This window comes from Anopheles marshallii, chromosome 3 (assembly GCF_943734725.1).
Source record: "Anopheles marshallii chromosome 3, idAnoMarsDA_429_01, whole genome shotgun sequence".
Lineage (NCBI taxonomy): Eukaryota > Metazoa > Arthropoda > Insecta > Diptera > Culicidae > Anopheles > Anopheles marshallii.
In genome coordinates, this window is record NC_071327.1 from 75,159,099 (window position 1) to 75,184,241 (window position 25,143).

The 25,143-nt window shown below is 43.3% G+C and overlaps 1 protein-coding gene across 1 annotated transcript; it reads left to right on the forward strand.

Moving 5' to 3' along the window:
* Positions 1-12,682: 12,682 nt before the first annotated feature.
* LOC128710963 (slit homolog 2 protein) lies at positions 12,683-22,647 on the forward strand. The gene is made up of 8 exons (XM_053805826.1): positions 12,683-12,770; positions 16,904-17,345; positions 18,315-18,537; positions 18,620-18,756; positions 18,870-19,022; positions 19,094-19,274; positions 19,596-19,735; positions 22,355-22,647. The coding sequence occupies exons 2-8, from the start codon at positions 16,973-16,975 to the stop codon at positions 22,645-22,647; spliced, it is 1,500 nt and encodes a 499-aa protein (XP_053661801.1). The 5' UTR covers positions 12,683-12,770; positions 16,904-16,972.
* The last annotated feature ends 2,496 nt before the right edge of the window (positions 22,648-25,143 follow it).

Below are 25,143 nucleotides of genomic sequence, written 5' to 3' on the forward strand. Positions count from 1 at the left end.
AATCTATGCACGAATCAATCCCACGCCGTACAGCAAGAGAGTGGCAATCAACAAGGACTGCGAAGTTGCTGGAGATTTATTGGGAATTGATTTCTGCCCAAAATGCATCAAGGTTTTTAAGTGGTTTTTGATTGAATATTGAGAGATAGAGCAGAGGGTATCGGTGCTTGTCGGCACTGAAGTACTTGGAAGAAGATTCAATGTTTGATGAATCGCATTGGATGAAGACTCTTGATATTGCACAACTTGATAGGATAAAGTGCACTAAAAATTTTGAATCAAGAACCTCTTTTTTATTTCATTGCTATTTTGAAACCTTTGTAGCTGCTACAACTCAATAGATAGTCGATATTTTTTTATTATTTCAAAGATCTTAACAGCTGGACATTGTTTACCGTTTGTTAGAAAATTATTTTAATCTTCTCACTTAGCTCACAAAAGAAATAGCTTTCCGAACAACCACAAACCGGTAATCAAGTGAAATCGAACTCTACCCACGCATCCACATCAAGACACAACGTCGCTACCTCGCTACATCTCGTCGCCACATTCCGGCTGTTTTCTGTTACTTTGTACACCAAAATGTCGGTCACCCACGGGTACCCGGTTGGGGGCAATCGCATCAACTGGAGCAAGCACGCAAAGCGAAGAACTAATACCACAACCGCACACTAATCCATCGGTGCAACTTTGCAATCGTTGTCTCTCGTGAAATTGCACCGTATGCACCGAATCTCCGGCGTTGTTGCAGCAGCCCTTAAACCCATCGCAGCTACACACACACATACATACATCGCAAAGTTCCATGGTAAACGAGCAGCGGAGTCAACAATGTGATCGTATTTATATCACATACCTACCACCTTTCGTACCGGCCACAACCCGAGTGGCTTCTCATGCTGAAAGGTTCGAACAACATAAACATTTAATGAAACACAAGTGCACTTTGTGCAACGCGGGTGCAAGTGTGCGTGTGCGAGTCTTGGAGGCTGCCGTAGAGTTGAAATCCGCAAGGTTTACTAGCGGTTAACTCCTACGGTCATACATTTAACCGTGCTAGTAACCGTACAACACCCATTCATTCGATTCACTATGGGTAGATGACACCGACGGTCGACAGAAACCATATTGTAACGCGATGAATAAAAGACCATAAGTAAGCGCGCGTGGGCCACCTCTAACAAACAAGCGTGGTCATCCCGTGAGTGGAATGATTATTCACCCGCATAAAAATAACGACCAAGGTGTTATGAAATCATCCGCTTAATTTGAAATTCTCGCACAGACGGTTTTGTTTTGGTCCACCGGGAAGGGGGTCGAGAATCCGATCCGTCTAGGAGAAGAAACGCCACAAACAAAACAATTATGTATCTAACTGTCAGCTAAGCTCCGTATCATGTTTCAAACTGCAGGGAGAAAATAGCGATACGTTCGAGCGAGCATTGTAATCGTTTCGTGACGCGGCGGATCCTAGCTGAGGTCACGCGAGAACGGGAAGGGACGGATTTATGACCGGAAACAGTATCCTCAAACCAGTGAGTTCGCCAAATGACACCCATGGGAGGGGCAGGACAATTTTGTCGTGCTTTAGTGTTCATAAATAGTTGAGATGGAGACCGTGATTGCTGATGCACAGTTGATTTCCCCGGTATCATGGGGCATAACTTGACGCACAATAGTTCGCTATGTACTTGGGGAAGTTGCGAATTTGGGCAGTGGAAACGCTTTGCGAGAAGATTTCTAACTCTAACTGGAATTATACAATACTCTGCCTTAATTAAAAGTTGTTTTAAATTATTTAAAGTAAACAAAGGCATGCCAGACGGACTTTGCTGCTTTGCTGGGGGGCAATCTTTTGCTGGTAGTTGTTTAACCATCCCAGCAAAATATTCTCCAATTTCAGCATGGCTCAGCCCTCACGGCGGTGAAACATTCTACGAACCGGTTTTGGCGTTAAACTTTGATGCTAATGTTTGCCCAACTTCCCAACAAGAATGTTTCTCTTTGGTCAACAATTTTCGGTCTTTTGTCGCCCCGACCGGTATAGGTTTGTCGTCGAGGGAACAGCTCGTTTCGGGCACGACTACATATGCAAAATTATGCATTATTCTGGCCGGTGGCCTTACCATCCATACCAATACCATGGACGCGGTTAGCATGGAGCACGTCTGAATGTGCTTACATCTTTTTTTTTGCGTTCCGTTCTTCTGGCTTCTGTTTCGAGGCGTTTTTTAACAATCAGTTTGTTTTTTTTTTTAACAATTTGCCACTATCTGTCGTGACATATTCTTCAGGGTCACTCGCTGAGATGGAAACCAAGCTACTAATCGCATTCGGTGCATTATCGATGACTGGGTGCGTTTGCTCAGTGTAGTCAAATAAGTCACCTCAAACGATTGACAGCCGTGTCAGTGATAATTGATAAACATTTATGGCCGAAGCGAGGAGGTTTGATGCGATCATCTTCTTTTACGACGGTCGTTTAACGGAGTGTACTGTGAATAGGGAACATTATGGGTACGCTGTGAGGTGCGAAACAAATCGAACCGTACACGGGGAGACGGATTTGGTATTTTACTGGTGGTAATAAAAAGACGCTGTATTAGTTTTCGAGATGTTACTGGCCCCTGAACCTTGATGACATGTGATTGAACAGATAGTAAAACGCCGCAATTCCGTAATTCGATCCTAAATCCATGTTTGACCATTCACGAACTGCATTTAAATCAACCCAAAGCGCGTCACGTTTTGTCCCGAACGCGACCGAGTGTGGAAATAGATTAAACTTTTGGCGCACATTATACATTCTGTCCACCATCCATCCCGATTTAGTGTTTCTTTCCCATGCAATCAGTCCTCTCCAACGCACATACTGCGCCTCGTTGCACAGTTCTTCACAGTGGCCTTCTGCGCTGTGACCGGCGGGCTCGTTACACTTGTTCACCTTTTGAATTACCTTTTTCGGGATACGGGGATGTTAAGCGAAAACGGGGAAACGGAACAACAACAACGCAAAACCACTGCACGGGACGCGACCTGAGCAGCACTTGCGCGACGACCGCTTGAATGTACGCACCGACTCAAACTGACGATCGGTGCGTCGGCCGTCTTCGTGCTGAGCATGTGCGCGATCGAATGCCACATACCGCACCCGCACACCTCGCACCCCACTTGCCAACTCTCAACCCCCCAAACACACACGCAAACAGGTCGCAGCTTCAGATGCCGGTATTGGTGTGAGGTTGTGTGCGTGCGCATGTTTACTTTCGGGTTTTTGTTCGAAGCGCTTACTCGCGGTTGATCGCGAGATCGGTGGAATCGCGCGTGCTTCATCAATGGTTTTGGATGTGTGTGTATGTGTGATTTATCGCACCTACACTTATGCTTACCGAGCGTCGGTTGGAGGTATAAAACGAATACAAGATCGTTTGGCAGCTAAGGGTAAAACCGTGACTTGCATGCAATGTTGCATTATGTGACGATCAGCTCTGGATAAAAGGGAAATTTTCGAAATGGCGATATTGTTTGTGAGAAATTTTTTAACTCTATACCAGTATGATAAAATTATCACCCCAAGTCAAAATGTTAAATTCAAATTATTTTAATTGTTTTTTTTATGTTTTAAGCATACATTTTACTTTCAAGTTTATGTTTGATAATAATATAAAATCTTTGATTTTGTTTGCATACTTTATTGCTTTAATTTCTACAAGAAGCAGAGGGTGCAGGATGTGATAGAGAGAAACTAACGACTTTGAAATTTAAAATTATTGCTTATGTCGTGCTTAATTAATCTTATGAAAAGGGTCATTGAATAACGATAGGAAATTATATTAAATTATTTGGTACAACAATATTTGTTGAAATCTATCTATGAATTTAAATGAATTCAATAAATTCAAGTCTAGATTGACCTCATAAATGCGTGTACTTCAATGCTTTATAGTGACTGCATAAATTAAACAAGTAATGAAAAGTGTTCTGGTGCATCCATTTTGTGTTTTCGCTACATGGCAGACGGTACATTCCCATCTAGCCTGCTGCTCAAGCAAACCTGAAATATCAAAGTGCCGTGCAGAGAGAATAAAAAAGGTAAACATACCGAGTAGATTCTTATGTACATGAAATGGTATAAAATAATGAAGTTGCAACGCAAAATGGGGTCACAAAACACCGACGACATTTTTCGTGTGATGCAGGGAGGAAAAAATTCCAACGAATTTTTAGCTGATTCATCCTTGCCACGGTGGACACGGAAGACACAGGGTGTGTGCAGGTGTCAAAAAGGGCACACCCATCGTGTTCCATTCATGCACCCAACCAATCATGCCAACAGAACTGCGGAGGATGTGCCGGAAGGTGGATGTTCCCACACGGCTAAGATTGTGAAGAGGGGGGGTGTGTGTGGGTTGTGAAGGGGGTGTGTGAGGGGGCGGGTGGGCAAAAAAGTTTACGTTCTCCATCCTGTTTTTCATTCTAATACCAGGTGTTTTTTGCCCTTTTCATCTGTGTGTGAATGTATAAATAGCTCCATGGGGGTGTGAAGCGTGATGTAAAGTCCTCTCGGATTCATTTCCAGAATGAATGTGTATACGTATTTGCTTTTTTCCCACGTTTAATATCAATACATTGTGAGTGCAGTACAGAAGAGTCGCCCGTCTCGATTCATGTTAATGATTTTCGCATCCTTGGAACACTCGTTTTGGCCTTCGCGTGCGCGAGTTAGCAGCACGTTCATTCACGCCACACCAAACCCGATAACGTAACGCCCGGAAGCAAAGCATAAAGCTGTGTAACGCACCGGAGCGTCCATTCGCTACACGACGTGACGCTCCGTGTCTGCTCGGTGGAAAATCGGGTTTCCTGCCACCCACCCCAACGCGTCCGGATGGAAATAGGATAACCATAACGACAGTTACACGCACACACCGTTGGCTGGATGGTGTGTGTGATGTTGTCGGTGGGAGCAGGAAAACTGTTAAAGGACGCTACTCCATTCCGAGTCACCCTGTGCTGATCTCCATTGTCCAACACGAACGGCACTCACGTACAGGGGTGCTCAGCGTTCGTCAACAAGTTGAGCTCCACTTGTTGTGTGCTGTTGTGGGCAAAATGGCACACCAACACACCGACATCCGTCATCCAAAAGATCCACCATTCACCGGATCAGACGCGGTAACTCACTGTTACAGCACAAAGAATTCAAGGAAACGCTGCCGCTGTACGCATGTCGCCGTGCGTCGTCTCGTCAATGTTCTTCGTGGCAACTGGTGGAACTCACGGAACATCCCCGTTATCGGGACGCGCCATTGAACGCACGTTTCGGGCCCGACTCTCGCGCTCAGTCGAGAGAGTACAGTGCTACCGTGTGGACGTTACACCTCCGGAGCACTTTTCGGGTGAGCCTTGGGTGGTTTTTGGCGGATTGTGGCTTTTTTTAAGTAAAGGAAAGGGAAGCGGCGCGGGAAAGTGTTTGTGTATTGCCGGGCGTGAAACAGGGAACTGCCGAACCGTGGAACGGAAATTCATTCACTCGCAATCGCAAGGATACGCTTCGCTAGGTGCTTTGCTTTTGGGGTGTAGTAATGCAACGTTAGCGTCCCTTAGCGGGCAGTGTGGAAAAGGGTGTGTTTAGTTGTGTGTGTGCACCTGTGTTTGGGGGGTTGTTTTGCATAATTTGCACCCAGCCGACGACGGGCCTAGCATTAATTGAATTGGTTTCGGCGTTGCAAATGCTAAAAGAAAATAGCACAAATCGAAGCGCGTTGTAACCGTGTCGTAAAATCCCCGAGTGATGAGGTGGTGTTATTGAAGATGACTAAAGTGAATGGCAGGAAGTCAAACGGATATCATTACAAAAAAAAAACAGGAGTAGGAAAATTGTAATGACGCTGATGAATTAACGCAAGGGACCGCGCGTGTCTAGATATTCCGACGTTCCCGACTCCGGGACCGTTCCGTGTGCCGTGTCCTGTTAGCTAATTGAGTTTTATCCTGTCCACAAATAGCAAGAGGTTTCTGATAAATTATAGCAACTCTTCCGTTGGGTCACACTGTAACGGCGATGCGCCCACGAACGGTTGTGTGGCAGCAATGCAAAATTTATTGTAGCGTTAAACAACAAATGCTTTGTTTCGTACGCGTTGGTGAGAAAGAAAACAGTGCAAAACGTGAAAAGAACCCCTTAGGAAGGGGTAAGAATAGGAAGTCGATTATCCGTGTAGAGTATAAGTGAATTTACGATGAGGTTGTTTAGTCGTGGAAGGATACTTTACGCTTTTTGTGTCTGTGGTTGTGTGTGTGCGAAAAAAGAAACCTCGCTTTCGGCCTGTTTGCCAACACCGACCAAGTTTTGCGCGCTGTGTGTGTGTGTGTGTCAGTGTATATGATTTTCTGAATACAATTACCACCCATCCCCATGGGTCAGCCATCGAAGCGGGGTGCCAAGCACAATGGACCGGTGTGGAGAGGATGATATGGGTGCGGCGTCATGGACACACCGGGACTCACTCCGTTCCACCGTATCTCAGCCCAGTAATTGAAAGTGAAGCACACCACACAGACGATGGTGGTGATGGTGAGAATGATGATGATGATGATGATGGTCGTCGGGCTCAATAGGCGCTGGAAGTGAATGATGAACTGTAATGAGGAATAATTCGGATGAATTGATGTTTCGTTATTTTTCTATTACCTTCACTGTTTTCGCGAGCCACTCACACATACACACACACATACACCGGTCGGCTTAGGTCGGTGCAGATAGTAGAAGAATATCAATGTTGCTCGTTGGACGGGTACAATCACAATAACTGGAACTGATAATGGTAGCGAAACTGCACCGCAACGTTAGCCTTCGAAGAATGCTTTACGATTGTGGCTTTGTGCTAAAATTGTGTGAGGAGAATACGCAGAATAGAAACATAATATTGTTATTTACAATACAATTTATTAGCAAATAATCGACATTAAAAGTCATCGGGCTAGGCAATAGATGAATGATGATCAAATGTTCAGCCAGATTGTGAGAAAAAAGCTAAGCTTTGGGGTTTTCAATGGTTATTTGATCTATTTTATCCTACTGGAGGTTTTTGTGGAATAATTTTCCTTTGTGTTTTGTTCCACTAATAAAAACAAAATTGATAAACTTTATGTTTGTGATTCAAACACTAGCAACAAAGATGAACATTTAGCTTTGTTCAGCGTTCGCTGCAATGATCATGTATTTGAACTAACACAAAATGCCCACATATTTTACCAAAGACCATGCGTCTCCATGTAGGACGTGGTTACTAATTACTTTACTAACAGTACCAGCTGTAGGCACACTCTGTAGCAACTGTCATGGAACTGTCTTAGGCAAACAAACAACCCGTAAGCAACTTACTTTTGTCCGTGAAATACCATTGCACACCCACAATGATACCATAATTGTCCTCCATTAGATGCATAAGATGAAGTCCATTCATACGTACAAGCGCTCCATCAATGGTTCGTTCGTCTGTTTGTCCTATTCATGAACATTTTATCACAAATCTGCCGCACTTCACGGTACACACAACATGGCTACTTTTTGATTACTTTTTATAGGGGCCATTGCACAGCTCGGCACCAAAAAAAAAAAAACTTACCACACGTGCTCCTCAACACTCATTACCGGCAGCATCAACGTTCAAACTGTTGATTGAGTTAGGGAAACAACAGGAAAAAAAACCACACGAAAAGAAAACAGCCACCAAACTTCCAGTACATTTACTCGTCTTAAGCTCCGTGTGCACCAATGTCTTCCGGTTCCGGGAAGGGTGGGGGACGCAAACAATTTGCCCACGAAGAAGTTGTTGCCCGAGGTTTTAGTATTTCGTGGAAACAAATTTCCACCCTCATTGACACGTTCGGTAGGGAAAAGTTTTGTCCCATGTTGTCTCGGTTCCTCAGTGGTTGCGGTTTTATCGATTACGACCATTCTTGGACGGGCTGTTGGTTTGCCAGAACCCTCCTCGGTCACTGTTCTTACCCCGCGTTTTATGATGTACCGGTACATAATAAAGTACAAGTCTCGGACATGTCCTGTCACGCGGCTCGAACCGTACAACCATTACCGGATCGGACAGGGACACGCATAAACAATTTACCATCCATCCTTCGCCCCCCTCCACCCCCCGCCACCCTATCGATTTCCTCACTGGCGGCTTATCAGTTGACAACAAAAAACCTTTAAAAGGGAAAAAGAAATGAAAAGGATCCGATTACTTCCGGCTAGGACCTTCTAGTGGGCAGAGAACGCTTTCATTGCTTGGTGACTGCGAATGAAAGGAATCACCGGTCAATGACAGAAGACGGGTCGATGAAAGGAGGCAAACAAGCGGAATGATAGCGTCCCCTTACCCACCTGAACGTATCTTCTTGAGGATCTTTCACTCTCCGGTTTTTTTTTTTTTTGCAGAAAGAGGCGTGCTGTGCTCGCGGCAAGGATAGAGCAGGCCGGCTGTGGCAATGAAAATCTAAACAACGTAAAAAAACCACCCTCGTTCGTTTTTGGTGTGTTACGTTGTGTCTGTGTTTTGTTCCTTTTTTTGCTTTTGTTCGTGATGTTTTTGTTTCAAGCGTGTGCTACCGAGAATCACTGTCTGTTGTGAAGAATCGTTCGTGCACTCCCGTCGGGAGGCACTCGTTGAACTTTCGGTAGCCAGACGGACGGCTGGTGCGCTGGACCGTAACAATGACATGGAATAGAATTATAGGGGCGGCATATTTGAGGATGTGTTTAGCCACACGATGAAGGTTAGCGAGGGGTGTGTACGGCGGAACAATAAGAAGTGATTTGCTGCGAGTGGCAACGGGTCAAAATGGTTTCGTTGAACGGGCCGGGCTTGCTTTTGCGAAAGCAAACGACTCGTTTTGCCGAGCACCGGCAAGTATGCGGATAAAAAATGCAAAAGCTGGCTGTATTATGCATGGAAAAAAGTACTCTCGAGCGATGGTCTTTCTCTCCCTAGGAGCGCTAAATTACATATGCAAGCGGAAAGTGATACCACAAGACACTCTTGGGAAGTTTTGCTGAAAGGTTCACTGTGTGCAGCGAGTGGAAAGTGAATAAAAGAAAGGTTTTATATCCGTAAGAGATCATATAATGGGAGAAACAACACTCTGTGAAGGGTGAACGATGGTTGTTGTGGGATTTTTTTAATTCATAAAATGCGAGTCAGCCTATTGAAATGATGGTCGAGCAATAATGAGCAGGAGTAAAAATGTATGCGTTAGAGGTTTGAGGTTTGGGTTTGAATTAAATTTTTAAAGGGATTTGGTTTTAATACCTGCTTTTGTTCCCGGAGCACTGAATGATTGATGTTCATCTTTTTGGGCATGTTCCACAAAACTCAATACCAAACAAAATGCTGCAATAATTTATTAATTCTCGTCACAATTTGTACAATCTTTATTGTGCATTAACATTCTTTTCTATTCGTAAGAAATATCAAATATAGTGATAATAGGCCAATTAGTCTTGTAAAACTTCACGAGCAAACTACTCGTTAGACATACGTAAGAGCATGAAACTTAACCACAGCATTCGCATGCGAGAAGTACATGCTCGAATGCCTAATTACTGTCTTACACGTGTTGCATGATTATCGAGCTAACTAATTGGATGCCTCAACAAAATACAACGCATCTTCACTGTCGTATTCTCTGGTGGTAGGATAGAATTTCAATTTCAAGCAAACACCGGTTAGATACATCCCCATCTTGCTCCATTTTGTAGAAGTTCCTATTTTTCCACTCATGATTCCGCCCGGCAAAGCACACTGTACGGAGTGCTAGAGACTGGTGAAACGCACCAGAACACTAACACCACCTGTGATGACTGTTTTATCGATCGTTCGTACACTGGCAGTCTGGTGGGTGTGGTTTGCCAGATGTCTTCCACTGTGACGAAATCGGGGTTTCAAACGCAAACGATTGGAGCCTTCACCAAGAGCTAGTCAGATCGGTACGCTGAACAGTGGCAATTACGGTTTGGGCAGAGCGCAAAGCGTTAGTAAGGCCGGATAAGGTGGGTCAAACAGCCAGTGAAGATCTGTTTGCATGTGGTTGCGGTTTCCATTGTTAAACAAATTCATCTGCTCGCAACTCAAATTGAATTTGTCGCCCAACGATAATGATACCGCCATCACGCGCGTGCTGTCAGGTTGGCAGGGAGATGCGGACGACCCGGGGACGGTACGGTGGTACGCGGCCTATTTGAGAAAAGCCAAAACCGAAAGAGCATGTTCTTGGCCGGTCGAAGAATTGTGTTCGCCCTCACCATTGCCGCTTCGGTGGCTAAGCCGCAGGTCGACTTCTGAGACTTTCCGACGTTCAAAACGCTGGGAGAATACACCGTCATGCACGAGCGTTGATTTGATACTTCCTGCTTAGCGATAGCCCGGTTCGGACTGGCCGCTACAAGTGTGTGCGGCACGTTGATTAATTCGATCGCCACCATCGTTGGGTGATGGCGTCGTGGCAAAAAACGATTTTCGCGTGCTGCACCGTCTGTCCGCGCTAGACTCGGTTTCTGTTAATTGTGCTGAGAGCGTATTTCGATGAGCAGTGCAGTGGCTGATTTCCGTGCTTTTGTGTTGTGTATTTTATGGCGATAGGCTTGGGCGGTAGTTTTGCGTGTAAAATTTGTCAAGGTGACCTTCAACCGTTGTCTGGCTGTGACTGTAAGACACTTTGCATCAGGGGAGTTAGATGAAATGTTTTAATCATATTTTGTACTCACCATCTCAAGAGGCACATAAAGGAAGAGGCAAAAATGGCACTTTGCGCAAAGGGTACAGAAATTCAATCAATTTCCGGTGGAAACGTTCACCAGTCACGCTAGTTCGAAGAGCTCTAAACCGTTTGATCGTATGCTGGAAAGTTTTCTCGGTCTCGCTGCTGTTTCTGCACATGCACTGGGGATGATAAAACGGATGTAAAAGCGAACGGGTCACAACTTCCACCGTATCAGAACGTCGAATCGTATCCGGCACGAGAGCATATTTTCTTTCAAAGTAACACCGCACACAATGGCTGAATGAAGAAAATTATTGTTCAAGAGTGACGTTGTGTGGAACTTTCCGCACATTGAAACATGACCGAATTCCACCAAACGAAGCAGGCACGTTGAGTGCTTGACAGGAGCCTCGCATGCTTGTCACAACGGTGTCACAATCGATGACAGTATTTGTGCGGCTGGTCTTGCTACCCGTGTAACAATGTCGTTTCGATGGTTCGATCAGCAGCAGGTGATACGGTAGTGTTTTATGCTGTAAAATGTTCGATCGCTCCAGTGGTCCTTCTAAGAAGACCCGCTAGGGAAACCCTTTGCTGATGCACCCTTTCCGATGACATATTGTTTTATTCGATTTTCCATTTGCCCAGATGTGGTCTGCAAGGGTATGGTGATGAATTGGGTTCGGTGCTGGGAAAGGTAAGCTTTAATTTAACATAAATAACAGAGGGTTCTCGTTTTTTTGCTAGAAGAAATAACGTTCGTCGACGTAGCCGTCTTTTTATTTAAACACATTAAACATGTTTGACATGTTGTGTGAACCTAACTGGACTTGATGGAGAACCTGTTTGTTAATAGCATCCTGGTCACGGCACCAATTGGTGCTGGTGGCAAAGGAAGTATTCATTGTTGTATTCATGCTGCATATATTTATAATATCATTTCGCTAGAAATCACTCCATGTAACTGAACTGTAAACAATCAAACATCAAAATATTCATCTGTACTACGCCGTATCAATAGCCAAGGTCAAAGAGCATAGCATTTGGTGCCTTTTCAGCAAATATCGAATAAACTTCAATCAATCAAACCGAAAGCCATCGTACATTTGCTGCAAATTGATATCCTGCTTACAGCGTCATATTTCACGTCGCACAAATAGTGAGCCAAATAGCAGTCAAGTCTGCACACGAAATACTCCCCCATTCGATTGTTGTGTAAAGAAATCGCTAAGAAGCGCTATTGGTTGGACGAAAAATTGGATTAATGTAATTATTCTCCCTCTTCCGCTTTTCCCATGAAACGCATCCAATGGGGAACATAATGGCATTGTTAGTTTCTTAATTTCTTGCCTTTTGCTTCGTGCCGATTGGAAAGCGATACTACGTCAAAGGCCACCGTTCGTGTGCTGCGTGCAAATAGAAAATGGAACGTTTACTCATCGATAAATCCATAAACCGGGCCATAAGCCGAATAAAAAAAAACACACACACGGAAAGTCGGCAAACATCGACTTCATGTTCTGAAAGCTTTAAAGGATCGACCGGAAAAACAAACATTTCTACTGGCACTGCTAAGTTACTAATAATATAGTGTGTGTTGATGTAATGGTTTTGTTTTGTTTTGCCATTTTGTTTTCTTGCCAAACAGGAAGCCGTGTGTGAGTGCGTGCGTGGTGCGTGTGTGTGAAGTGCGGTTGCGGTTGGATAAGGTTTAGGTGGCAATAGTTTTCGGTCGGGCAACAGGCCCACCCGGTGTCGTGCAAGTGAGTGCTTATGGTGTGACAGTGCGGTTGCTTTATATTATCTGATCGTTATACAATATACAACAGAAAGGAAGAAAGCTGCGAGTGTATTCGAATGTGATTTGCCAGAAGTGTTTTATGCGTGGCCAGTAATAGAAGTTGCGAAAGAAATACGACCGTGGCGATAAGTACGGCTCCTTTCCGGCATGATATAGGGGCTATGGGACGGGCAGCAACCAGTGCTAACATTTCACCAAGGTATTGGTAAGTGTGCTTACCTTTCTCGCTCTCTCTCTCTCTCGTTGAGACATTCCATGTTTTCTGCTCCATTTTTTTTCAAATTCGATTTTCGTAAATTTCCCCCCGCTAACGTACACAGGAACTTTTGGGATGATTTGGTCTGAAAACCGTCTTGGGCTCCTTCACAGTTGAGCGAGTAATAATTCATGCATAAAACGTTCGCCACCATCTTTTCTGCACGATTGGGCACGAAAAGCGGCGGCAACGGTGAGCTACTACTGCCTACTAAACGATCGATATCGGCTTCCCTTTTGCCGAATCGATCGTTTATTTTGCTTTGCGAGGTAATTGGAAGTGAGCCGGTACGGATCACGTCTGTGAGGGAGCTTATTTGATGGAGTTGTGTATGTGTTTTGGTCCCTATCCGTTTTCTTTGCTTCGCACTCCACTTAAATGCTCGCGAGTAAGGCATACGTTCTGCAATCCTGGCAAAAATTCATCTCTTCAACCACCGTGTGATATAACCGATACGGTCAATGTGCTCGATTCGAATGTTTATAGGCACATAAAACCCAACCCCGCTGCCAGTAATGGGGATAAAACCAAATACCAAATCGATATGGTAAGGCCTCGACTCTGCCACAGCCGTACACGGTGGCATGTACTGAGCAAACAATATTATCCCTTCCTCACATTCGACTTGTCCGTTTGGCACTGGATTGACTTGGTTGAACGAACCTGAACGACCGATTCCGGTAAACATTTGTCACCTGTGTTCGTTTTGCTTTTGACGCATACGTCTCATTACCGGTGACGTTTAATCAGACTAATGCGTTTTAGGCTGGAAAATTGTGTTATTTTCGATGGGTTTTCCTATGCCACGTCTCGGAAGCCATAAATTTTAACGGCAAGTGACGTGTTTTGTATTTTACTGGGGAAAACGTGTGCGCCGGGCTGGGAAAGATTAAATGATTAAGAATAATGTGCGCTTGTTGCAGATTCTTACGTTTGTTTTTGTTAGTGGCGAGATATAAAACTCTTACCTAACTGACGTCAATAGCATTACAGTGATGATTGAATAGATGATCAATAATGTAAAACACGTAATCCAATCAAGGTCAGTCTAGCTTTGAAGGACGTGTTTTCACTCAGCACACGTCAGGCAAGCATGAAATGTGCGCAAAGTGTAACGGAGCTCAATAGGTTTGCCCATCAAGATTTGCCCCGTGTTTTCATCCTTTGCCATATCGTTCTTTAGACAGTCTGACACCTGTCATTGCCACATATGGTGCAGATATTGCTTCATATATTTTACATTTAAAGCACTTCTTTCGTTTTTATTTTTTGTGATAGAATGCGTGCGCGTATGTTGGAGCATTTTGAAAAAGACTACATACAACTTTTTCAAAATCATGTTGCTGCAAAAATAAACTTGAATTGCTTTATCTTATAAAAATTCGCTATTGGTTTGCACAGAGTACAACTATCAACCGCAAGCCTGATAAAAGCCAGTCAATAAGGACGGCAAAGATGAGCGAACGGAATGGTTGGTTCTAGGCCAAGCCCGATAAAGGACTTAAATCGGGCCGTTCCCGGAACATGGAACATTTTGCCATTAGAAGCAGTGACGGCCGTGCCTTCCACATCGGAACGGGCAAAAATCGATATTATCTTTTGCCGGTTTGGGATCTAATTTTAGCTCGACAGGATTCCATGGACACGGCCGTCAGTTCACACAGGTCTCGCCACATTTACATACGTACCGCAGCGGAGAAAGCGTTCGCAAGATCGTTACACCATCACCACCACCGCCGATGTCATCAACTGACATCCACACTGCCTCTGTGCCGTAACAATGGCCAGGTAACAGGGGACGGCCAGGATAAATAACAAAATGCTACGTATGAATAATGCATGACCCGTGGGCAACCCCCGATGGGCGATGTTTTGCTGTGGCAATGCAGCGCCATTTTGCACCCTCCGTTTGTTCGCTCTGAACCGCGCTCAGTTCGATCGTACGGGCTGCTACTAAAGTACTCGCGCAGGTATTTATGCCGTGTAATTCATACTTTCCTTCCCGCAAAAGGCATTTATTTTGATTTAAACAGCTATGGGATAGGGTCGCGGCTCAGGCTGGTCGTTTACTCGCCGAGGGAGTATCAATGCGTAGTAAACATTGCTCGCAATTAAAAGCTGTTTTTGAGGCACACGAAGGCGCAGTTAAGATATCGACCATATTTAAGGTAGTTGAACTGTGTTTGATGGTTATCGTTTCAATTAAGTAATGTATATTTGTTCCGACGTTTTATCAAATACATGTTTGTTCCATTCCAAACATGTTTTATGTATTCCAAATTCATTGTTAAAAAAACGTGAACATAAAAGTCATTTCTAGAAAATTTCTTTAGAACCACATTTAGTCGCTCGTTCTGTGTGTAGTAGCCTGCCACTGCGGATTAAGGTCAACGTTTAATTAGCGTTGGTAATTGAATTTTAAATGCCATATTCAATCGTGTTACGGCAAAAAGGTAATTTCATTCGTTATTTATCGTTAGAAAAGATCTGAACAGTGAAAAAGGATGGCAGAGTAATCAAAGTACTGGGCGTCTCCATCAGCGTCTCACGACTGACGATTTTTGTCTCCTTCAAGCGATTTATAATATGTACGGCTATGATATGTTCGTTGTTATGATAAAATAAGCTTTTTTAAATCTACATGCTACTACAGAAGAAAACTTTCATTGAAGAATAAATTACATTCCTTTAGCCAAACCCATTCATCGCACATTAGTGTATCGGGTTAATTTATAACTGGTAATTTTGTTTGAAACCTACAATTTAAATAGTAACCACACAGCAGAAAAAAAGCATCCAATGTGGTACATAGCAAGGCATTAAATAAATTACGCCACAAAATTGGCTCGCGTGCCGACGTGGTCTTTGTAGTCCGAGGCTTTAGCAGTTGCGGCTCCGGATAACAAATTGCTTTATTGTAAAGCACGCAACGCGTAACATCTCCGTGCACGTTACAGCGTTATATGTGCGGTTGAGCTCATGGACTCGGTGAGTGAATGTGAGTGTCGGGATAATCTGATAACTGTACCATAATAATACATTATCTTTCATTGTTTTCATCTTTAGCACAATGTGAGGTAGGATTAAAGTGAAATGGAGGTATAAAGAGCAGTTTTTTTTTCAGCATTCGCATACAATGGTGCATAAAGGAGTGGTAAATAGATGGTCGCCATTTAGTGACCATGCATTCATTCCGTAAGATTATTATCGGATGTTGATGAGTTATTGAGCTCATAACGAATCTTATCAGGAAGCGTTCGCCATGTTTGTTGTTTGAAAGAGGGGAGTATGATAAATTGTAGCAATAATTGGGAATCGGGAATAGTTCGATAAGAAGATTTTGCTTGCAAAATATGAGTTGAAAATGGTTGAAGTATATTTTATTTCATCCCTTACATCGCGATCTCTCCATCCACTTTGAATCCCGCAGCTAAACTGAGTTTCCATCTTTTTATACTTCCATAAAATTGACAAATATGACAATCGTATTCCCTGTTCAATCACATTTCAAACGAGTCATTGTACGCTTGTAGCTAAAAGTACTCAACCCACTAGCATGTCTCGCGGTATAGGTATGTGTGCAAGAGGCAAAAATCCCCAGGAAGCCACGAACGGTAAATAGCTATTTCCAGCAGGAAGGCACCTCGGGACATGGCGATAATCGTATGCAAAGAAGAATGAAATATTCATATATAATATATGCGCGATCGTGGCACATCTCGTCGCCGTCCCCTATTGGCTTCTAATGCACGTGCTACAGGTATAGCATACATTCAGGCGCAAAGAAAACTTCACTTTATCACTGAGGATTAGGGGACATTGTGGTTTCTAGTAGATATCTCGCGCTTTGGAAGGCTACAGCAAAAGGGGGGCTTAAAATTGAAATTGACGTAACGATCAGATTTTGTTCGCCCAAGACTATTACTGTAATGATGATTGGCTTGCCTTGTCGCGCATAAATAATTTGCACTCTGCTAACATTTCTACGAAAAATGAACTTAATAAAATTAAGCACAATGGGAACAAATTTTCTTTAGCCGATAATTTAATTTCCTGCCCATTTGTCTGCCCTCTCGCGCCAGATGCAGTCGTAGTCAACGTGTTGAGACGAAGGAAGAAAAAAGTGTAGTGACAGAGACGGCGGCGGGAAGATGCCGTCACGGAATGCCCTATGGATGTGGATAAAGCTCCTCGGGCTGGCACTGGCGGTGCTGGACCTCGCGTTGGTTACGGCACAATCGAACTCACCGCAAACATGCCCACCGGGTAGCGACATCAGCCCGTGCGTCTGCCAGGTGAAGAAGAACGGGCTGGACATCCTGTGCGAGGCGACCGACGTACAGCACATCACTAAGGCGATGAGCGCGCTGAAGGGCAAGAGCCCGATCATCTTCTACCTGAAGCTGCGCCACAACAACTTGCCGAAGCTGCAGGGTTTCGTGTTTCTGGCGCTTGACATTCGGCATCTTACCATCCACAACAGCAGTCTCGCCACCATCGAGGAAACATCGCTGAGCTCGCTGGGTAAGTGCGTTTGTTGTTTTATTCTTTACCAGGGACTGCTCGCCCTTGAGATGAAGGACCCATCCCGTCGGACGTGTTGTCATGTCGGAAAACTAGAAAAACGCGATTTATGCCTCAGTGCTACCCTTGTCAGGATGGTGTGCTTCTCTCCCTAAACAAGGGAATGAGAAATCATGACATGCCAGTGAATGTTACCGAAAGGAAGGCTCTTAACATTTTACGACTACCTGACTCCTGGATTTATATTTCATTCCAACGTTTCGCAATTAAGAGGCAAATTGTGAGTCGGTGAATTGGAAGCACCCGGCGAATCGAAACCAAGGAAATGAAATTATTCATCCTTGTACAGCAGTGATGTCGTGTTCGCGTCTGGCTACACCGATATAATTGCGTTGTTTCGGCGTAATAAAAATATTACGGTTGTTTGAAGCAAAACCTTCTACTGCACCGAAAAAACCACCCAGTGAGTTGGGTTATGTTGCTATTGCTGAACCTGTGAACAAAGTTTATTAGCAATGAATCGAAAATTGCAACCGATAAAATCTCTTCATTATTGCGTGCAAATTTGATTACCTTAAAATGATTTCCTTTTGTATTGAATTGATCATGTTTATCCTGTTGAACAATGCTTGTCGCTTCATATGTTCAGGAAGTTCTTTGTTTTTATTTATACGAAGAATTTGAATTATTTTAATAATTACAAGCGAATTAGTTCATCTTGCATACTAACAACGTTTTAGACGACGTATGACCTTTAAAAATGTCATTAAAATTTGAATCCATATTTAATAGATCATAATTCTGCTTCTCCTTAGACGATAGAATTTCGATTTCACGTGCTATCTATCTTTGCATTTCATATGCTACACCCTATTTGGAATGGGGTCTGATTAAAATTCCCCAGCGTAACATTCGTCGTAATTTACATGTTAATTAAAACGTGTCCCATCTCAACCACCATCCGTGCAGGACGCGGACTTACCCAGCTGGATGTGTCCCAAAATCAACTGATGAGCGTACCGTCGAGTGCTCTGAAGAATCTCCACTATCTGCTGATTCTGAACCTGAACCACAACCGCATCTCCCAGATCCACAACCGGGCGTTCGAGGGACTCGACACGCTCGAGATTCTCACCATCTACGAAAACAAGCTCACACTCATCGAACCGGACGCGTTCCGTGGATTGGACAAGTAAGCATAGGAAAGGATTGCTCAACCATCGTTAGATAGTCACTGTGCAATGTTTGTACTCTTCCGGTCGTACTTTTCGCAGAAAGCTGAAACGGTTGAATCTGGGCGGAAATGATCTTACCGCCGTGCCGCAGAAGGCACTCTCGATGCTGGATAATCTGCGGAAGCTCGAGCTACAGGAGAATCGCATCAAAACAATCAAGGAAGGTGACTTCGAAGGTAAGGAACGAACACAACCGCTACAGTAAATCTATCTCCTGGGTGATTAGGAAAACGGGACGTCTGTCGGAATTACTAATGAAATGTCGTGTCCGCTTACGAATGGCTCGCAGGTTTGGAGAATCTGGACTCGTTGATTTTGGCTCACAATCAGCTTACGGAAGTACCGGCAAGGGTATTCTTTCATCTCACGCTGCTCAACTCACTCGAGCTGGAGGGTAACTCAATCTCCTACATCGCGAAGGAGGCGTTCGAAGGATTGGAAGGTAATCGACCGGTACTGGTAATCAGCAATCTTACGACCTTGTGGTATCTAACGGACCGGTTTTATCCCCAGAAAACCTACAATATCTCCGCCTGGGGGACAATAATCTCCACATCATCCCGAGCGAAGCGCTGCGCCCGCTGCACCGCTTGCGACATCTCGACCTGCGCTCGAACAACATCTCCGTTATTAGTGAGGACGCTTTTGTGGGTTTCGGCGATTCGATAACCTTTTTAAATCTTCAGAAGAACGAGTAAGTATTGCGATAGGGAAAGCGGAGGAGAAAGTGCCAGACAACGAGATAAGCTACCGGGACGCCTTTCTTTTATCACCAAAACTTACAAATACGCCCACATCGGATGGTTAACTTCCATAAAATAAAAAAAATCTTTATGTTAGGAGTTGCCTTTGAAACCTACGTCCAAAAGTCCTTGAAAACACTTCGACATTAATTAATAGACCGAGCGGTGTTTGCGGCTAGGCTAACAGCCGAACCCAGGACTCGATATCCGCCCCTTGTCTACTTATGTTTTTGCTGCTCTTACCTTTTTCCGTTCGCTTATCGTTATCTTAGCATCAAGGTCCTGCCGGCGCTGGTATTCGAAAATCTCAACTCCCTCGAGACGCTCAGCATTCAGAACAACAAGCTAACGCGCATACCGGAGGAAGTGATGGAGCCGATCATGGACTCGCTGCGTGTCGTTGATATTATGGGTAAGTGAATATGCACGAATACGATTTCCTACTTTCCTGTGCCGGTAAGGCGAAGGTATTACGATAAAATACAACCCTCCGTACGGCTGGGGCGCCAATTCGCACTTATCTTCATCTTCGTCTAGGATGAAATGACTTTCACTAGTGCTATAGACCATCACACTTGGGACGGAAGATAACCGTTTCCGGCAAATGGCAAAGGAATGAGATTGTGGATAGACGAATCTTTAATTTATGTTCAACCTTAATGTTACGATGGTCAACACTGAGTAAGGAAGCAATGGTGGAGTAAGGTGGGAGAATAAAATGTGGATGGAGATTAGAATCTAAACGAGGGTTATTAAAGCCCTTCCTCTAAATAGGACTCCATTACACATAACGAATTTATTGAAGTCGTAAATGGGTTCTTTTACAACCATTTGAGTTAACATGGACCTCAGTTAAAGTGCACTTTAAAACGCATAACTCAATAAAAGTTACTGCGAGCGGTAGATGATAGTTTGAATGAAATTAACTAAATAAATCTCAAGGATTTCAGGGGAACTTAGGTGCTCTATCAAATCGTACCCTTTTTGGATATAGTTTTTGTAAACATTTTTTTTCTTCTTTTCCACAGTTTTTTGGAAACAAGTTCCGAATTTAATAGGGCTTAAACTAATAATGTACAAGCCTTTAAACCCATTCTGCTTGATTAGAATCTTCCTTTATGTTCCCTACATGGATCATAGCTCATTATGGTATAAACGCCTGAAGGTATGCAATGTGATGTGCATGAAGGAAATGTTTTTTTGTAAGCTAATGCTAAAGTTGTAGCAATTGGTTTATCAATTGAAAAAAACAGGAGGCACAAAAAAACATGTCCAATTTTACGACAGATATCATTTTAGATTCCGGTCCAAAGTTTAATTTTCGACCGTCCTTTAAAAAAACACTATAACGAACTTTTTATCGGCTTATGTATAGAGTGAGAAAAAAAAGAAACCTTAACTGATTCAAACACAAAGAAACGCCACGCAAAAATACCTGCCCGTGGCGATAACTAACACTATTGGTGTGAAAAGTTTTTCCGCAGTTCCGGCACGAACGAGGTCACTCGTTCGCATGGTCGTTAAGGAAGAAGCTTGATATCGTCCCGCTTCCGGTGACAACTCAATCAACTTCGCCGAGTGAGATAGTGCGGGTTTTTTTTTAGCCACGCTCTCTGCCTCGTTTTCCGTGAGCAACGTGTGTTAGCTGACACCGAACGGAATGTGGGTAAAGTTTGGTGAAGTCAGGGCCCATACCGTAACGGCTGCCATGACGACCGGATGCTGAAAACGACCGTTTTCATGCGCGTTGCAAATTGCGTGCTCCTTTTGCTTCGATGTGTAACGTTACCGTCTTTTGCTGTGGCCTGGGCAGGCCAATGGTTGAATAAATGAAGATCAATCGGAGGACATTTTATTTCCCTCAAAGGAATTCACCATCCAGTCGGGGTCGGCCGATGTTGATTCGTATTGGCTTTTGTAGCTCTTAATTCGTTCCCGGGTGTATTTCATTTTGCAGAACGTATAAAAGCCCTGGAATGTTAATGAAAAAATATGTGACGCGTGATGGGAGAAATAATCCATCCGTTAGTTAACCGTAGTTTGATTTGATGCATGATTTCCGATTTTATTTCGATCCAATTTTTTTAGGGCCTCGAAATGGCACGAAAACCTCCACCCCAAATGGGAATGTGGAACCCCAAACCATACGGTGTCGATCGATACGAATTATCGACAGCCACTTAGCACACCATCAACGTAGCAGGGAAAGAAAATTGGTTTCCAAGTATTTGATTTTCCCGGTGGGAGAAGTTTTAGCCAGGTCAGCTTTCCTCGATGTAGGTAGAATAGAAATGAGCTTAGATATTTAGACTTAAAGCACGTAAAGCATAATACAGGGAAAAAACGAATACAAATGCAGAAAACAATAAATGGGAGAACAATAAATAAATCGAAGCGTTAAGAGCACGGCGTTCAGTCCCACCTGGGAAATATATGTATGCTGTTGTATCCTCAGGTGTTTATAATCCCTTGATTAATCCCTAGCCAACAATAAAATAGAAGAATAGCCGTGAAGGGAGTTTCCATATTACATATTTCCTTGTTTCATTTGCGTGCATTTTGACCTAAATGAGACCGTTTTCGGGAAGAATTCTTTGGGTAAAAATAAACGAGAGTTCTAGGGTGACTTTTTTTTTAAAACTGAGTTAATGTATTTATTTATGCTCATTTGTGTAAGGTATTAAATTGTGGAGATTGATTCTAATTAGCGATATCAGGTACTCCGTGTTAATATTAGCAATATGAAGAAAAGACTCTGTGGCGTTCCCAAAGTTTCGTTACAACTAATAGCTGTTTCAGTAGATTACATTTTAATTTCCAATTAAAATTAAAATTTAATTATGCCAATAAAAATCACTTGAAACTGACCTCATTTGAGTACTGCATTACGCTTTACTCTGACATTCAATCGCTCTGATCCCATTCTATCAGCATCGATAGGATGCAATATTGCAAGCTTAAATTACAATCCCACAGAAAGCGAGTATCGATTATCGTTGACACTTTCGCCTGTGTTTTCCTTTTATTGCAGACAATCCATTGATCTGTTCATGCGAACTGGTCTGGTTTCCGAACTTGCTGCGGGAGCTGAAAAACCGGGACGACGAGATGACCCAGAAGAAGCGCCCGATGTGCACGATGCAGAACGAACACCGGGAGTACTACGTCCAGAACATGCCGCTGGAACGGATGAACTGTGTCGGCAAGAAGTACCACACGTCGTCACTCAGCGGCAACGGTACCCCGGGCAGGGAGAAGCTTCTGCCGGCGCTGGTTGCGCTCGTGACCGGAAGCGCACTGATTGGCTACGGCAGGCTCCGCTAGGCACGTGCAGCGGTGAGTAGGTAGATGGGGATGCTGGGGAAAGGGAGGGCTATATGGAAATAAAAACAAAATGGTGCAAACGAGCGCATTTTCTTTCCAAGCACCATTCGGTGAAGGGGAATCTAACGTGTGTAGTGTAGGGTAAGAAACTAGGGCTAGAAAAAAAAAAACAAACGGGAGAACGAAAGAAGGCAAAGATGGCAAACAATAACGGTACGGTTGGCAAGAATGTACCACACCAGAGACGGAAACAAATACAAATGTCACTTTGATTTTCCACACTTTGCTTTTCCGATTTAGCGATCAGACAAGCACGCACGGCAAAGCGCAGGGGTGCTGGAAACGGTACAGGAAACAACAAAAGAATCGCTTCGGAACAGTGCCCCCGTGTGCCGCTGATTCGCGCAAATCGACCTCTGATCGTTCACCCTAAAGGTGCGAACCCGGTTGGTGCACCGCGCAAAACAAAAAATCACATTACCAAAGAGTCTTTCAATGAAGTAAACTATGCATACGTTTCCGGAATGCGCTCCTTCCTATCGATCTTATCGAGCTCGTGCAAAGGAATGCTTCCGGAAGATGGGAAAATGGTGTTAGCTTCCAGGGCAAAATATTAAAGAAATCGCGTGCTACAGTTGTTCACGCAACGCAAACCATGTTGTGTGTTGTGTACGTAACGCGTAGACAAACACACAATTATTATGCTTCGATGGTTTTGATTTCTTCCTTTGCAAAAAAACGAGGAATGAAACATGTTCCAAACGTTGATTTGTGAAGATTGTTTTTCCTTTTTTAGATTAGGGCTATTGCATGTAGATTATAAGGTGCTTCACATAACGCACATTCATCTTATTCATCGTGTGCCACATCATCTAATGGTAGGGAGGAAAAGGTTTAGCTCCAAACATGGAAAGCAAGCATAGACAGTAAGGAAACGGTCACTTTATGGCACACTCGACACAGCTCGAGTTCAAAGCAAACCCTCCAAGTGTTATCCAACGAAACGTGGACTGTTGTCTAGTGTCAGGTACAATGGGCCACGATTCGTGCACTGGACGGCCATTATGTGTTGCAGGGTTGTTGTTTTTGTTCCTCCCAGGTTTAGCAATGATCCCTCATGAGGAATCCTTTCGTTTAGTGAAGAACGTAGGATAGGATCCAAAAAATAAAAACCCCCGAGCAGTTCGAAACGTTCGCACTGAACGAACATATCTACCACACTCTGCACAACAGTGCAGCGGAAAGATGAATGTATTTAAACCTATTTACATATAAGAAGGCGTTTTACATCTTCACACCAGCTAAGAATGGCTTCTCCTGTAAGTGTTTTTTTGTGTTTTATCGAAGCACCATGCAAAACTATTTACAAAAGCAAACCAAAAAAAAAAAACACACACAAGAAGATAATTAAACATTCTGAAAGCAAGCACATAATGGCATTAAAGAAAAACATATCAATGTATGAATTTAAGCATTAAAATTTAAGAATATTTGCATTATACCTATATACACGTATACGCATATAATTGCGCCCCTCCCCACAAACATATCCATAACATATGAATATATGTATTGCACCAGCTGTGAAGCTATCAGTAAGATGCTGACACAATCCTAACCTTACAAAACTGAAACATATCAGATGAAGAATTTAATTGTTGCATCCGCAAAACAAATTAAGAAAAAAAAAACAAATACACACACTCAAACAAACTTCACACTAGATGTCTATATTTAAAAACAACCATTTAAGAAAAATGAACAAGATGGATTAAATATTATAAAAAAAAACATATCAAAAACCAGTATTCCACAACATAAGAGCATATAAATATGAGCATAAGATACCGGTTAGATAAGGTGAAACATACCCAGCGTGACATTTTGCGGGGTGAGAAATGGAATGAAACGATACAATCATGTTGTTACATTTTGATACATTATTGTCTATACATCACAAAATAGGGGATGACCCCACTTTTGCAGTAACAAGAATGGGTAACAAAACCACCACGGTTTCTTCCTGTGTTTCCCCTCCCCCAAATCACACACATATCAAATCGTGAGCGAGCTAGTGTAAGCCTCGTACGTAACACATATCACCAACCCATGCGGGAGACTCTTGAGTGTACGAAGGCACCATTTTGTGCGCATCCTGTCAACGCGATATGGTTCGCCCGGTGAAGTAAGGATAAAAACGTAGGTCAGACGTATACCATGATACATAAAGTGCATATCAATCTTTTGATTTCTTTTCTTTAAACCTTCCTTTGGTGCGCGTTAAACATTCCACATGTTCCGGTGTAATGGGTTGATAAAATCAACTGATCCCGGCATTGTTCAACTCATCCGTGTACCGTTTTAGAAGCAAAATGTTATGGTTTTTTTTTGTTTAGATATCTGTAAGATATATCTTTAACCATCATTCAAAACGATTTAGAAAGTTCACAGCATAAAAGAAGCAAAAATCACACACATATCCAAACATATCATTAG

What these genes read in the sequence shown, in the direction of transcription:
- LOC128710963 (XM_053805826.1), top strand. Translation starts at nt 16,973, where the DNA reads ATGCCGTCACGGAATGCCCTATGGATGTGGATAAAGCTCCTCGGGCTG. An exon ending in GGCGTTCGAAGGATTGGAAG is followed by an intron (nt 19,023 to 19,093) that starts GTAATCGACCGG and finishes TTTTATCCCCAG; the next exon opens with AAAACCTACAATATCTCCGC. An exon ending in GCGTGTCGTTGATATTATGG is followed by an intron (nt 19,736 to 22,354) that starts GTAAGTGAATAT and finishes CTTTTATTGCAG; the next exon opens with ACAATCCATTGATCTGTTCA.